The sequence below is a fragment of the Panthera onca genome, chromosome B3, assembly GCF_046562875.1.
Source record: "Panthera onca isolate mPanOnc1 chromosome B3, mPanOnc1 haplotype 2, whole genome shotgun sequence".
Taxonomy (NCBI): domain Eukaryota; kingdom Metazoa; phylum Chordata; class Mammalia; order Carnivora; family Felidae; genus Panthera; species Panthera onca.
This window is the reverse complement of record NC_138344.1, coordinates 60,716,755-60,732,271: the sequence shown is the minus strand read 5'-3', so window position 1 is coordinate 60,732,271 and position 15,517 is coordinate 60,716,755. Positions and strand designations below refer to the sequence as shown.

At 39.7% G+C, this 15,517-nt stretch overlaps 1 protein-coding gene across 7 annotated transcripts in view; it reads left to right on the top strand.

The window, feature by feature from the left end:
- The window catches only part of GANC (glucosidase alpha, neutral C), a 75,353-nt gene that overhangs the window by 31,026 nt on the left and 28,810 nt on the right, over positions 1–15,517 (top strand). For all 7 annotated transcript variants that reach the window (XM_060618844.3, XM_060618842.3, XM_060618841.3 and 4 more), the window contains 5 exons: positions 2,045–2,111; positions 3,504–3,600; positions 5,260–5,440; positions 5,667–5,820; positions 13,275–13,510. In XM_060618844.3, coding sequence (XP_060474827.3) covers positions 2,045–2,111; positions 3,504–3,600; positions 5,260–5,440; positions 5,667–5,820; positions 13,275–13,510 — 735 coding nt within the window. The remainder of the gene's footprint in view (positions 1–2,044; positions 2,112–3,503; positions 3,601–5,259; positions 5,441–5,666; positions 5,821–13,274; positions 13,511–15,517) is intronic.

The following is a 15,517-nucleotide window of genomic DNA, read 5'->3' as shown; positions in this document are numbered from 1 at the left end:
TGGTCACTTAACCAACTGAGCCACCCAGGTGCCCTTTTAAAAATTTTTTTTATTGCTTATTTATTTATCAGAGAGAGAGAAACAAAGAGAGTCAGAGGACAAGTGGGGGAGGGGCAGAGAGAGAGGGAGACACAGAATCTGAAGTAGGCTCCAGGTTCCGAGCTGTCAGCACAGAGCCCAGCATAGGGCTCGAACCCATGAACCATAAGATCATGACCTGAGCCGAACTCAGATGCTTAACTGACTGAGCCACCCAGGTGCCCCAAGACTGCATTTTTCAAAGTGCTTTCACAGCATTTTGGCCTGTGTAAAGATACTCATGTCAAACAATTCCTCAGAATTATATATAATTACAGTATGATCCAGCAATTTCACTCATGGATTTATATCTGAAAGGGAAAGTAGGGACTCAAGCAAATATTTGTATACTTGTGTTCTTAGAAGCATCATTCACAGTAGCCAAAAGGTGAAAACAGTCCAGCAACCCAAGAGTCATTGACAGATGAATGCGCACACAAAATGTGGTATATACATACAGTGGAATGTTACTCGACCTTAAAAAGGAAGGCAATTCTGACATATGCTACAAAATGGATGAATCTTGAAGATATTATACTAGGTGAAATAAGCAGTCACAAAAAGACAAATACTATATGACTCTAGTTATAAGAAATCTATGTATCTATAGTAGTCACATTCATAGAGACAGGAAGTAGAAGGGTGGTTGTCAGGAGCTGAGGGAGGAAGAAACGGGGAGCTATTGTTTAATGGGTGTGGAGGTTCAGTTTGGGAAGATGTAAAAGTTCTGGAGATAGATGGTGATGATAGTTGCACAACAATGTGAATGTACTTAATGTCACTTTAAAATGGTAAAAATGTGGGGCGCCTGGGTGGCTCAGTCGGTTGAGCGTCCGACTTCAGCTCAGGTCATGATCTCACGGTACGTGAGTTCGAGCCCCGCATCGGGCTCTGTGCTGACAGCTCAGAGCCTGGAGCCTGCTTCCGATTCTGTGTCTCCCTCTCTCTCTGCCCCTCCCCTGCTCATGCTCTGTCTCTCTCTGTCTCAGAAATAAATAAAAAAAATTTAAAAAAATAATAAATAAATAAATAAATAAATAAATAAATAAAATGGTAAAAATGAGGGGCACCTGGGTGGCTCAGTCAGTTAAGCATTGGACTTCGGCTTGGGTAATGATCTCATGATTTGTGAGTTTGAGCCAAGCTCCACATAGGGTGAGCCTGAGCCCTCCTTTGGGTGACCTCTCTGCCCCTTGTGGGATTATCTCTCTCTCTCTGTCCCTCTCTCACTTGCGCCCTCTCTCTCAAATAAATAAATAAATAAATAAATAAAATAAAATAAAATAAAATAAAATAAAATAAAATGGTAAAAATGAAAAAAAAAAGGGGGGGGGGTGGGATAGCACACCTGGCTGGCTCAATCAGTAGAGCATGCAACTCCTCATTTCAGGGTTGTGAGTTCAAGCCCCACATCGGGTGTAGAGATTACTTAAAAAATAAATAAATAAAATGTTTAAAATGAATAGTAAATAAATAATTAAAATGGCAAATTTTATGTTAGGTCTATTCTACCACAATAAAAAATCATATTCATGTCAGCTTCAGTTCATAAGGAAGATGATTACTGGCATTTATGTAGAACACAGATCAAATTTGTTAAATATACTGACATCACAAACAGGTCTTTTAACATTTTTTAACATCCATCCAATTTTGAAAGACAGAGCATGAGTGGGGAAGGGGCAGAGAGAGAGGGAGACACACAATCTGAAGCAGGCTCCAGGCTCTGAGCTGTCAGCACAGAGGCCGATGCAGGGCTCCAACTCAGAGCAGTGAGATCATGACCTGAGCTGACATTGGGCACTTAACCGACTGAGCCACCCAGGTGCCCCACAAAGTGGTCTTTTAAAAGACAGACTCATTTTCTCAGTCTAATTTTTTAATAATCCAAACAAAATGTACTGTTGTGGTAACCACATTTGTTGCAATGTATAAACTCAATTTGCTCCTTTTTTTGTGCCACCAGGAAAACCAAGAGGATCTAGGCTTGTGGGAGGAGAAATTCGGAAAATTTGTGGATGTCAAAGTTAATGGTAAAATTGAAACTTGTGTAGTATTAAAGCAGATCTTGCCAAAATCACTAAATGTTGCTACCTATAAGTCCCTTGAGCTCTGGCACCTAAAGAAGTGATTTCTGTAAGGGGAACAGAAATGTCAGATTTGGGTCCTTTATTGTTCAATGATGTATATCAACAGAGAAATAGTGAGTGTGTACCTTCAGTGGTCTCATGTTAAGGGCCTAGGTCAGCACACTGCTGGTACTACTCAGTATACAGACAGCCGCAAATCCCACATTCTATTTTTATGAGAGTCAAGTGATGAGAAACAAAATTCTAAAGCTCATTGGCTCCAATATTCCAAGCCATTGGTTCTCAACCTTTTCCAAGCCTCCCCATCATTCACACAAGTATCACATACCCATATGTGAAATTTCTCACTAGACTTAGTGATAGTATGTGTGTGGTGGGGAGTGAAGTTTGTCTCTTTTGGATATATGGTTCAGATACTTGGAGCTTATATAGTTGGAAGAAATACTTTCCTCCTTCCTCCTTCCTACCCAGTAGGATAACAGATCCTCCCTAACTCCTTGAGAATTTCTGTCCTAGCATCTGTATCTATAACCTAGTATAATGATCAGGGCTGACAATGTGTTCAAAGTTTGTAAGTAGGGGGGCCATCGGGCTTTCCTTTCTGTAACATCATAATGTTTTTTACCTTCTCTATAGCACCCCCTTTCCAGAAATTCCTTTAAATAAGGACCATTTGATATCAAATACTTTTACCTAAGAGTGAATATAAGTCTGTTATCTCTCCTAGTTACTTGCATTTTTCCCACATTTCTAAAATAATTGTTAAATAAAGGACCTTGTCTTTGGTTAAAAACAAAACCAAAAATGTATCTACAGTCATAGGGAAGGGATATTTTGAGGAGCCAGGGAAGATCCTCCTGATGGTCTAGGCATTATAGTCCCTTGTGCACAGTAAGAATAAATGATCAGGCAGAAGACATCCAGTCTTTCATCTAGTGAAGATTAAAATTGCTCGGTATCCTTTGTTTCCTAATGCAAAGAAGCATGAAGTACATTTTAGGAACTTTTAGATTAGAAAAAAAAATCTAAAACTTCATAGGTATGCTTTACAGATCGAAAGAATATTTACTGTAAATGAGAACACAGAGAGCTTCAAGCGTATAGCTAAGGAAACACTAACAAGTGACCAGAGCTTTGCCTTGTGCATGTTTGTATCCCCACAGTACCTAAATGTAACATCTTACAGAAAGGGCACACCATGATTTACTGATTGATCAGGGCAAGTTCAGGTCTCTCAATCCCTAGTCTAGTCATCTTGCTACACTCATAAGTAACTGAGTTTCCTTAAATGATTGTCCCATTAAGAAGCAAAATTCTATATCCTGGTCCCTACAGGCCCTGCTTCCATTGGTTTGGATTTCTCCTTGCACGGATTTGAGCATCTTTACGGGATCCCACAACATGCAGAATCACACCAACTTAAAAATACTGGGTAAAGTGAAAACAAAAATCCTTACAGGATGCTCTGGTTTCTGGACTGTAAAAGGTTTTTTTTTTTGTTTTTTTTTTTTTAATGTTTATTTATTTTTGAAGGAGAGAGAGAGCATGAGCAGGGGAAGAGGAGAGAGAGAGGGAGACACAGAATACGAAGCAGGCTCCAGGCTCTGAACTGTCAGCACAGAGCCCAACGCGGGGCTCGAACCCACAAACTGAGATCATGCCCTGAGCCAAAGTCAGATGCTTAATCAACTGAGCCACTCAGGCACCCCTGGACTATAAAAGTTTGAAGGGAAAATATGTGAGATGTCTGAGCCTGAGCCAATATGTGCCTGGTCTTGTCCTCCTTGAGCAGTGGTTTTCCATTTTTATCTTATTTTTGGCAAAAAATTGAGAACTATAAAACTGTAATTCTGAACCTAAAAATATATAGAGGAAGTAAGAATATGGAACTATTGTGGTTGAAGCAGGAGAGAGAGCTTCATCACACCACCTCCCTAGGTTTTGCTTTCACCTCTCTAGGCCTTTCTGCGGAACCTGGGGAGAATACAGGGTGAAAATCACTGACCTAGAGAAAGGTGTTTACCAACCTCTGAACCAGAGAATGAGACATTGTGGCATCTTGTGGCCCTTGGGTGGCTCAGTCAGTTGAGCGTCCAACTTCGGCTCACGTCACGATCTCACGGTTCATGAGTGCAAGCCCCTGCTGTCAGTGCAGAGCCTGCTTCAGCTCCTCTGTCCTCCCCCCTCTCCCTCGCCCTCCCCTGCTTGTGCTCTCTTCTCTCTCAAAAATAACAAAACATTAAAAAACAAGAAAAATTGTGGCATCTCATGTCACCTTTGATTCCCTTAGGGGGATCATTTCAGACTAACACTATTGACAAGTAAATGCCAAAGACGTCAGACTAAGGAAGCAAAACCAAAGAGAAACAGTCTGATCAAGGGTTCAGATGCCGTTTCCACAACAGTTGGGCATGGTAACAAGTGAATCAGAAACTATGCTGCTCGCACACCAAGCCAAGCTCTATGCTTCCCACCCCAATTCAGTTCCCCATCTTTCCCTACTCAGTACTGTAGAAGCATGTTAGGACACTATCTGTCATTTTGTTTTAGCAGCAGAGAAATACACAATTTGCCAATGATATTTACTGTGTGCTTGCTATTGTAGAGGATTCACAGGAAATAGTCCTCACAAGAGGTATTCAGAAAAGATATCTAAGGGGTACCTGGGTGGCTCATTCGGTTAAGTAGCCAGCTCTTGGTTTCAGCTCAGGTCATGATCTCACAGTTCTTGTGTTTGTTGGGATTCTCTCTCTCCCTCTCTCTACCCCTCCCCTGCTCCTGCTCTGTCTCTCTCAAAATAAATAAACAAGAAAGAAAGAAAGAAAGAAAGAAAGAAAAAGAGAGAAAGAGAAAGAAAGAAAAAGATATCTAAGATATGAGACCATGCATGCCAGTTGTCACAGAAGGGGATGCCAAAGGAATCAAAGGAGGAGAATCACATTAACCTTGGTTGGGTTAGGAAAGTAGTACGAGTAAAGCCTTGAAAGATGCATAGGTCTCAAGTGTTTGTAGGGGAGAATGGAGCTATGCTATTCATTAATAATATATTTGTGATTGTAATTGATGATAGTCCCATCTTTGTGTGTTTCAGTGATGGCGATGCTTACCGTCTTTATAATCTGGATGTCTATGGATATAAAATACATGACAAAATGGGCATTTATGGTTCAGTGCCTTATCTCCTGGCCCACAAACCAGGCAGGACTCTAGGCATTTTTTGGCTGAATGCCTCAGAAACGCTAGTGGAGATCAATACAGAGCCTGCAGTAAAGGTGAGCTTATGGATCATGGCTGCATGTCATACTTACAAAACAAAACAAAACAAAAAAAAAACTAGCGTAGTCATAGCCCTGGGCTTTGTAGTGGCAATTCTCTGCCACCAAAGTCTTTGCAATATAATCAAGTGAAAGTTAACAGTATGTACCAGTTAGTTACATATGGATGAGTGTTGTAAGCTAGAGGGAAAGTTTTCAGACCCTCATTCCATTCTTTTTCTAGTACACACTGACCCAGATGGGCCCCGTTGCAGCTAAACAAAAGGTCAGATCTCAAACTGATGTGCATTGGATGTCAGAGAGTGGAATCATTGATGTTTTTCTGCTGACAGGACCTACACCTTCTGATGTTTTCAAGCAGTACTCATACCTTACAGGTACAGCTTCTTGTTTCATTATATTTCTTCTATTGCATGTGTCCTAATTTTCAGTTAATATTTGTTGTACACTGTATAGAACTTATAAACAATTTGCCCAAGCTTTTCAAAAGGCAGGTATTTCTCTTCTCACCTTTATCCCATTCAGCTTGGTAAAATGTTGCACTGGGACTACAACTCTCCACTCTCTAATCCCTAATACTCTCCATCTACTTTCCTTGGAGCCTTTAAGCCCTGGGCTTTCTTTGCCTTTATCTCAGATGATCATTGATCAGTGTCCCAACCTGAACTTTTTCTATGTTCTCTTCTCCATTGAAATATACCACTGGTTTTAGCACTAAAGCATTTTATCTTGAAAAGATGTAAAAGATCATCTTTGTTGATGTGGAAAAAGCATTTGACAAAATTCAACACTATTTCATGATAAAAACTCTCAGAAGGCTAGGAATAGAAGGAAAGTTCCTCAACATGATAAAAGGCATTTATGAAAAATCCACAGCTAACACCCAATTCAGTGGTGAAAGACTGCAAGCTTTCCCCAAAGATCAGAATCAAGACAAAGCTGCCCACTTTGACCATTGCTATTGAACACTGTAGTGGAAGTTTCAGCCAGAGAAGTTAGACAAGAAAAAGAAATAAAAGGTATCCAAACTGGAAAGGAAGAAGTAAAATTATTTCTATTCACAGATGATGTGATCCAACATGTTAGAAAATCCCAAAGAATAGGGGCACCTGGGTGGCTCAGTCAGTTAAGTGTCTGACTTTAGCTCAGGTCACGATCTCATGGTTTTTGAGTTTCAGCCCCTCATTGGGCTCTGTGCTGAGAGCTCACAGCCTGGAGCCTGCTTCAGATTCTGTGTGTGTGTGTCTCTCTCTGCACCCTGTCCCCTGCCCTGCCTCCACTAGTTCGCTTGCTCTCTCTCTCTCTCTCTCTTAAAAATAAAACATTAAAAAAAAGTTAAAAAAAAAAAAAAAGAAAATCCCAAAGAATCCACAAAAACTACCAGAGCTAATAATTTCACCAAAGTTGCAGGGTACATGATAGACACACAAAATCAGTTGTGTTTTTAAATACCAGCAATGAACAATCTAAAACAGAAATTGAGAAAACAATTCCATTTACAATAACATCCAAAAGAATAAACTACCTAGGAATAAATTTAACCAAGGAAGTGAAAGACTTGTACACTGAAAACTACAAAGCATTCTTGAAAGAAATTAAACAGGCCTAAATAAATGGAAAGACATCCTATGTTCATGGATTGGAAGTCTTAATATTGTCAAGATGACAATACTACCAAAAGCAATGTACAGATTCACTGCAATCTCTACCAAAATTCCAGTAGTCATTTTTTGAAAAAGTGGGAAAGCTGATCTTCAAATTCATATGGAATTGCAAGGGGCCCCGAATAGCCAAACAATTCTGGGGGGCGGGGGGGTGTTGGGGGTGGCAGACTTACACTTCCCAGTTTCAGGCCTTACTGTAAAGTAATCCAAACAATATGGTACTGGTATAAGGATAGACACATAGACCAATGGAATAGAATTGGAAGTCCAGAAATAAACCCATACATCCCTGGCCAATTGATTTCAGCAAAGGTTCAAGACCACTTACTGGGGAAAGAATAGTCTCTTAAACACGTGGTACTAGGATAAGTGGATAGACACATGCAAAAGGATGAAGTTGGAACCCTACCTAACACCATACCACACACAAAAAAACTCAAAATAGATAAACAACATAAATATAAGAGCTAAAGCCATAAAACTCTTAGAAGAAAACAGGGGCCAACCATCATGACCTTGGATTTGGCAACAGATTCTTAGAAAAGACACTAAAATCATGAGCAAGAGAAAGAAATAATAAGTAAGTTTGACTTCATTAAAATTAAAAACCTTTGTGCATCAAAGAACATTATCAAGGAAGTAAAAGGCAATATACAGGATGGGGGACAATATTTGCAAAGCATACATTTGTTAAGAGTCTAGTATCTAGGATATATAAAGAACCCTTACAACTGTACAACAAAAAGATAACTCAGTTCTAAAATGGGCACAGTACTTGAACAGTCTCTAAAGATATACAAATGGGTTAACAAGCACATGATAAGTTTCTCAACATCATTAGTCATTAGGAAAGTGAAAATTAAAACCACAATGAGATCCTACTCCATACCCACTATGATGGCTAATTTTTTTTTTTAATAGAAAATAGTAAGTATTGGTGAGGATGTGAAGAAACTGGAACCTCATACACTGCTGTTGGGAACATAAAATGGTTCAGCTGCTGTGGAAACATTCTGGCATTTCAAAGAGCTAAACATAGCATTTAATATGTCAACTTGTCTAGGTCACAGTACCCAGATATCTGGTTAAACACTAGTCTAGATGTCACTATGAAGCTATTTTTTAGATGAGATTATCCTGTCAGTACTATTAGTTACATTGATAGACTTTGATTAAAGCAGATTACTCTCAGTAACATGGGTAACCTTCATCCAATCAGTTGAAAACCTTAAGAGAAAAGGACTGAGGCTCTCTAAAGAGAAGAATCTGTCTCCAGACTGCCTTCATATGTAAGCTGCACCTTCCCTGGGTCTTTGGTCTACCAGCTTGCCCCGTGGAATTCAGAGTTACCAGCCCCCACAATCACATGAACCAGTTCTTAAAATCATTCACTCTGTAAGTGTAGAAATATATATATATATATACATACATACATATACATACATACACACATCCTGTTCTATTCCTCTGCAGAACACTGTCTAATATCCTTCATATATATACATATATATATATATATATATATATATATATATATATATATATTCATTCCTGTATATCCTTTATATATCCCAGCAATTCCACTCTAGATAAGTGAAAGTAAGGACTTGGAGGGACACTTGTATGGCAATGATCATTGCAGCACTATTCACAATAGCCAAAAGAGGGAAACAAGTACCCATCAAAGATGAATGGATAAACAAAATGTGTTAAATACATAAAATGGAATATCATTCACTAATGTAACAAGGGATGACATTCAGATACATGCTGCAGCATGAATGAACCTTCAAAACATTATTCAAATGAAATATGCCAGACATAAAGGGACAAATATTGTATGATTCTACTTACATGAAGTACCTGCAATAGGCAAATTCATAAAGACAAAAAGTAGATTAGCAGTTATCAGAGGCTGGAGGGTGGGATGGGTATTGGAAAGCTATGGCTTAATGGTTCAAATTTCTGTCTGGGGTGATATAAAATTTTGGAAAGAGGTAGTGGTAATGTTTATACTACATTGTGAATATAATTAATGCCACTGAATTGTACACTTTAAAATGGTTAAAAGGACAAATTTTATGTTCTCTTTTGCCATTTTTTGTAAAATGGTAATATAATATTACCCCCCCCCCCCAATTGAATTGTATGCTTTCATTTGGTCAGTTGTATGGTATGTGAGTTACATCTCAATAAAGCTGTTAAAAATAAAAGAAATGTAGCATCGCTTCTGATGCATTCTCTTGCTAAAAGTTCCTGGGTCCAGCCCATGTTCAAGGGAAGAGGAATTTGATTCCAACTTTGGTGGGAAAAACAACCAAAAATTTATGGATATGGGAAGACACACATATAGGAATAAGCACTGTCAAGGCCCACTGATAGGCCTTTTCAGCATTGTTATTGGGGAGAATAAGCCTGGTTTATAGGAAGATGCTTCAAAAACAGTGGGTCTGCCACCATGTTCAAAGAAATCCAAGTTTTAAGTTTAGAGACTACCTGTTGACTCCTGATGAGGACTTAACAACATCCCCCCTTCTTCTCTCCCAATATTGTTATATCATAATGTTTAGTTAAATCAATATTTAGTGTTTATACTTTTCAAATGCTCAAAGGTGTCAGATAATTTACCCAACCCACTTTTCTCTCTCTAACCTTCCCTCCTAGCTCTCTCTGTCCTGCCCCCATCTAGGTTGTTGCTCTCCAGGCTCCCTGCACAGCTGTCATCCTAGGACTTTTGCTTACTATTTTCTGGTGTTTGATCCCCCTTCTCTTGGGTTCCATGTTTTTCTTTCTTGTGGTTTATTACCTTATTGTTTTTGGTTTTTGTTTATAGCATCTTCTGGTAGTTTCCTAAGAAAGTGCCTGTGAGGTACATTTTTTGCATCTATGCAGGTATGAAAACATCTTTTCTACCTTCACTCTTGATAATTTGGCTAGATTGAAAATTATTTCTTGGTGGGGGGCTTAGTGGTTTAAGCATCTGACTTTTGATTTCGGCTCAGGGGTTGATCTCACAGTTTGTGAGATCAAGACCCTGCACTAACAGCATGGAGTCTGCTTGGGATCCTCTCTCTCCTCTCTTCCCTACCCCCCACATGCACACACTTTCTTTCTCTCAAAATAAAGATTCTTTTAAAAAAGAAAATAATTCTCCCTATGACCCAGAAATTGCACTACTAGGAATTTATCCAAAGGATACAAAAATGCTGATTCAAAGGGGCACATACACCCCAATGTTTGTAGCAGTGCTATCAGCAAAAGCGAAAATATGGAAAGAGCCCAAATGTCCATCAACTGATGAATGGATCAAGAAGATGTGGTATATATTTATAATTGAATACTATTCAGAGATGAAAAAGAATGAAAGCTTGCCATTTGCAACAACATGGATGGAACTGGAAGGTATTATGCTAAGTGAAATAAGTGAGAGAAAGACAGATATAATATGATTTCACTTACATGTGAAATTTGAAAAACTCTACAAAAGAACATAGGGGAAGGGAAGGAAAAATAAGGTAAAAACAGGGAGGGAGGCAAACCATAAAAGACTCTCAAATATAGAGAATAAATTGGGGGTTGCTGGAGGGGGCTAGGTTAAATGGGTGAGAGATATTAAGGAGGGCACTTTGCAGGATAAGCACAGGGTGTTATATGTAAGAGATGAATCACTGGGTTCTACTCCTGAAGCCAAGACTATACTGTATGTTAACTTGAAAAAAAATTAATAAAAAAATTATTTCTCTATTTCCTTCCATCTTCTTGCTCCAAAATCACTCTGAATTCTGTTTCCTTGTGTATGATCTATCTTTTCCTTCTGAAATATATTCCGAAATTTCTAATACTTTGAAATTCTGGAAATTGACAATAAAATGCCTTGATATAGATCTTTTTAAAAATTTTGTTCATGTCGGGGCGCCTGGGTGGCTCAGTCGGTTAAGCGTCCGACTTCGGCTCAGGTCACGATCTCGCGGTCCGTGAGTTCGAGCCCCGCGTCAGGCTCTGGGCTGATGGCTCAGAGCCTGGAGCCTGCTTCCGATTCTGTGTCTCCCTCTCTCTCTGCCCCTCCCCCGTTCATGCTCTGTCTCTCTCTGTCTCAAAAATAAACTTAAAAAAAATTAAAAAAAAAAAAATTTTGTTCATGTCAGTGCAGGGCTCGAACTCACTAACTGTGAGATCATGACCTGAGCTGAAATCAAGACTCAGATGCTTTAACCGACTGAACCACCCTGGCACCACAATATAAATCTTTTTTTTTTTTTTTTTTCCAAATAATCATTGTGCTGGGTATTAAATGTGAGCTCTTTCAGTCTTTAGAATGGTGTCCTTCACTTTTGGTAAACAGTCTTGGATTATTCCTTTGATAATTTCTTCCCCTCCCTTTTCTCTTTCTACTGTACAGATCTTATAATCTCCCTTATTTTCTAAGTTTTCTCAATTTTATCTTCTAGGCCTTCCATTTATGCTGTATTTCTAATTTCTTCATACTAGTTCTTTTTCTCTGATTGTTCTTTATTTCCAGTGTCTTAAACTAGTCTTATTTCAGTATATTTTTTCATCTCTCTGACATACTAATGATAGATAATGTTTTGATGTTTACTTTGGTTCCTTGTATTGTCTCTGTTTTCTCAGAAATCCTTTTATTCTATTTCTTTTTTTTTTAATTTTTTTTTAATGTTTATTTATTTTTGAGAGATAGAGAGACAGAGCTTGAGAGGGGAAGGGCCAGAGAGAGAGGGAGACACAGAATCTGAAGCAGGCTCCAGGCTCTGAGCTGTCAGCACAGAGCCCGATGCGGGGCTCGAACTCATGAACCACGAGATCATGACCTGAGCCAAAGTCGGGACACTTAACCAACTAAGCCACCCAGGCACCCCTCATTCTATTTCTTTATGTGGATCCTTCTAATCTTGGAGGCTTTCAATAAGGTTCTGCCTCAAAGCGCTCTAGTATTGGGGGTGGAAGGTGGGGGGGGGGAATCTTCCCTCTAGGAGTTTTCTGAGAAGAGAGATGAGCTCTTCTCATCATATTCCCCTTTCAAACACTCTGGTGAGAGCCTCCCTCACTTTGCTCAACAGTTACCACCTCTCCTCTGTCCCACACTTCCCCAAGTTTTGTTGAAATTACTCCTCTCCCATTCTTTTTGTTCTTGTGGCTTTATTCTTTTTTTTTTTTTTTTTTTCTTTCCTTTACTCTGATTTTAGTGGGACTTTAGGAGGGAAAAGAGAAATGCAGGTGGTTGACCAGAAGTCTGCCATGTTATCAGTAAATGTTTTGATAGCAATTGATAGTTTTCCTGCCTTTAATCCCCTTCCCTTTTAGTCAGTCTCAACACTGCTCCCTAATTTTTCTAAAACATAGGTATGCTAAGATCACATCTTGCCAAACTTTTGATGACTTCCCATAAGATTTAGTATTCCTAGCCTGAACTACAGGGACCCTTACAAACTGACCCTCTCCAGTTTCGTCTTCTACTGGTCTCTCTCACAATGTAACCACCCTGGATTATTTATTTTTCCCTAAGCTTATCATGCACTCCTCTGCCTCTTTGTCTTTTCCATTCCCTGTGCCTCAATGCGCTATGCATTCTCTCTGGTAGATTCCTCCTACTTACTCTTCAAGGTCCAAAACCAAGTGTTACTACCTCTTTGAAGCCTTTTTTTTTTTTTTTTTTAACATTTATTTATTTTTGAGAGAGAGACAGAGAGCAAACAGGGGAGGGGCAGAGAGCGAGGGAGACACAAAATCTGAAGCAGGCTCCAGGCTCCGTGCTGTCAACACAGAGCCTGACATGGGGCTCAGACTCACAAACCATGAGATCATGACCTGAGCCAAAGTCGGACATTCAACTCACTGAGCCACCCAGGCGCGCCTAGCCTTTCAAGTCTCCACATTTTACTGCAGGCAGTATTAACTCCTCTGTATTCCCATAATACTAGGCTGATACCTTTAACATAGCAGTTACACCTCTAAGCAGAACAGTTAATTTACATACCTGCCTCATCAGCCAAATTATCACTTTCTTGAGGGTGAAGACAGTGTTCTCTTCTCCTTGATATTCTAAGTACCAAGCTCAGTGCTTAGACCCTGTAGACATTTAGGACATGTTTATCAAATGTGTAATTATCATTGTGATGGTAGCTGGCTCAGTTGTCATCTTCCACTTTCAGGCACACAAGCCATGCCCCCTCTCTTCTCTCTGGGGTACCATCAGTGCCGCTGGAACTATGAGGATGAGCAGGATGTAAAAGCAGTGGATGCAGGATTTGATGAGCATGACATTCCTTATGATGTCATGTGGCTGGACATAGAGCATACCGAGGGCAAAAGGTACTTCACCTGGGACAAGAAAAGATTCCCAAATCCCAAAAGGATGCAAGAGCTGCTCAGAAACAAAAAACGTAAGGTAAAATAAGCTGACGCTTTGAAACCTTTTCATTACAAAGCATTTTTTTTTATTATTTAAAACTGGCATTGGCACATTAGTGGAGGAGAGCCATCTGATAAAAAATGGCCATGGAAATAGTACCTTCAAATGTAATTGTAACTGTGATAACAGGAAAGCAATGATGGAAGGATGGTCACACCATCCGTCCCTGCCTTAGGTGTTGAGGTCCCTGCAGGACAAAGGGACCTAGAATTCAGTCTCATTTGTTGTGGCCATCCTGTAGTGATTTGATAGATACCCCAAAAGCATGATTTGGTTCTGATGTCAACATCAATCTCGAGATTGGGGACATCACATGGACACCAAGAGGGTCTGAAAAGGTTGATTAGTCACATAGGCATTCTTGGGGGAGTAGGGCTGGCTCCCAGGCTGCTCTCAGGATGTCTTGAGAGAGCTGGGAATGGAAACATCTCAGCTTTTGTGGTGCTTGGAGGTTTGGACTGGGGTGAGGACTCCTATGCATGCTCAGGGCTTGTGTGGTTTGAACTTCCTGCTGGCACCCAAGGAGGGAGCATTAGGGCTTTCTTTGTCAGATGTGGGCAGAAGGGTAAGGGGGAGTGGTGGGGCTAGAAAGCTCTTAACAGTCCATCAAAAATGGAGTCATATTCTTCATCATACCATTTTTTCTGCATGCTTCCCTGATGGACTCCACCTATCAATCTGGCCAAAGGAAGAACTAAAATAGAAAATGGAGAGGGGAAAAAAGACACTGGAAAGTATGTAATACAGGTGTGGTGGTGGTAACAGCAATAATGAATAGAAGGAGGGAGAGGAAAAAATTGAGAGAGGAAAAGGGGGAGAACCCTAGATGTTTCATATAAATGGATCCCTGCAGTCCCTCTCCTTGAGATTAAAGTTGTCTTTTCAATCCATTCCTTTGAGCCCCAGACCTTTCACAGGTGACCAGAGCCAATTATATTAACTCCTAATTTCCAAGTTAATAAATAGCTACCATTTGGCAAGCACTTACTATTGGCCACAGAATTTGATAGAACACAGTATTCTATCCAGTCATCACGGAATTATGAGGTAGATCTTGTTAGCCCATTTTTCAGGTGAAGAAACTGAGGCTTAGTTTTGTATTTTGCACAAAGGCACGTAATAAATAAGTAGGAGGCCAAGAATCTGAACTCTGATTTGCCTGACTCCAGAACCCATGTTATTCTAAGCAACTATTTATTGAAGCCATCAGATGTTCAAAATACCGTGCTACAGATGAAGGGAATGCAAAGATGAGCTCCTTGAGGTCTTGCAGTGAGTTGGGGGAAAGACAAGTATACAACAACCACAATGTAGGGCAATAATGTAACAGCCAAAGAAAGATCAAGGTCAGGAGGGGACTAAGAGAGAGAGAAGATTGCATCCAGCTAGATTCAAACTGGGCTTTGTGCATTTTAGATGAGCCCTGAAGGATGACTCTCTAACTAGCTGAGAAAAGGGGAGGAAGCAGTGCAGCCAGAGGCTGAAGCACCCAGTGGTGTTTGGAAAACAGTACGCAGGTTGGTTTGGCAAGAAAACCATGTGCAAGAAAAGGCATGTGCAAGGTTTAAGTAGTAGGGAATCTGACCTTATTGTAGGCTGCTTTGTATACATTTGGAGACATTAAAAGTTTTTGAATAAGAGGTTAGTATGAAGAATATGTGAAGAACACCTACCACTCAACAACCAAAAAACAAACAACCCAATTAAAAATTGGAAAAAGGACTTAATAGACATTTCTTCAAAGATATACAAATAGTCAACAAGCACATGAAAAGATGCTTAACATCACCAGTCATTAGGAAAATGCAAACAGAACCACAATGAGATACTGACTCATGTCGTTAGGATGGCTACTATGAACAAACAGAAAGTGGCAAGTAAGGAGGTACAGAAACAGAAACACTGATAGTGGAAAATAAATGTAAAGTGTTGCAACCAGTACAGAAAACAGTTTGGTAATTCCTCAAAAAGTTAAAAATACAA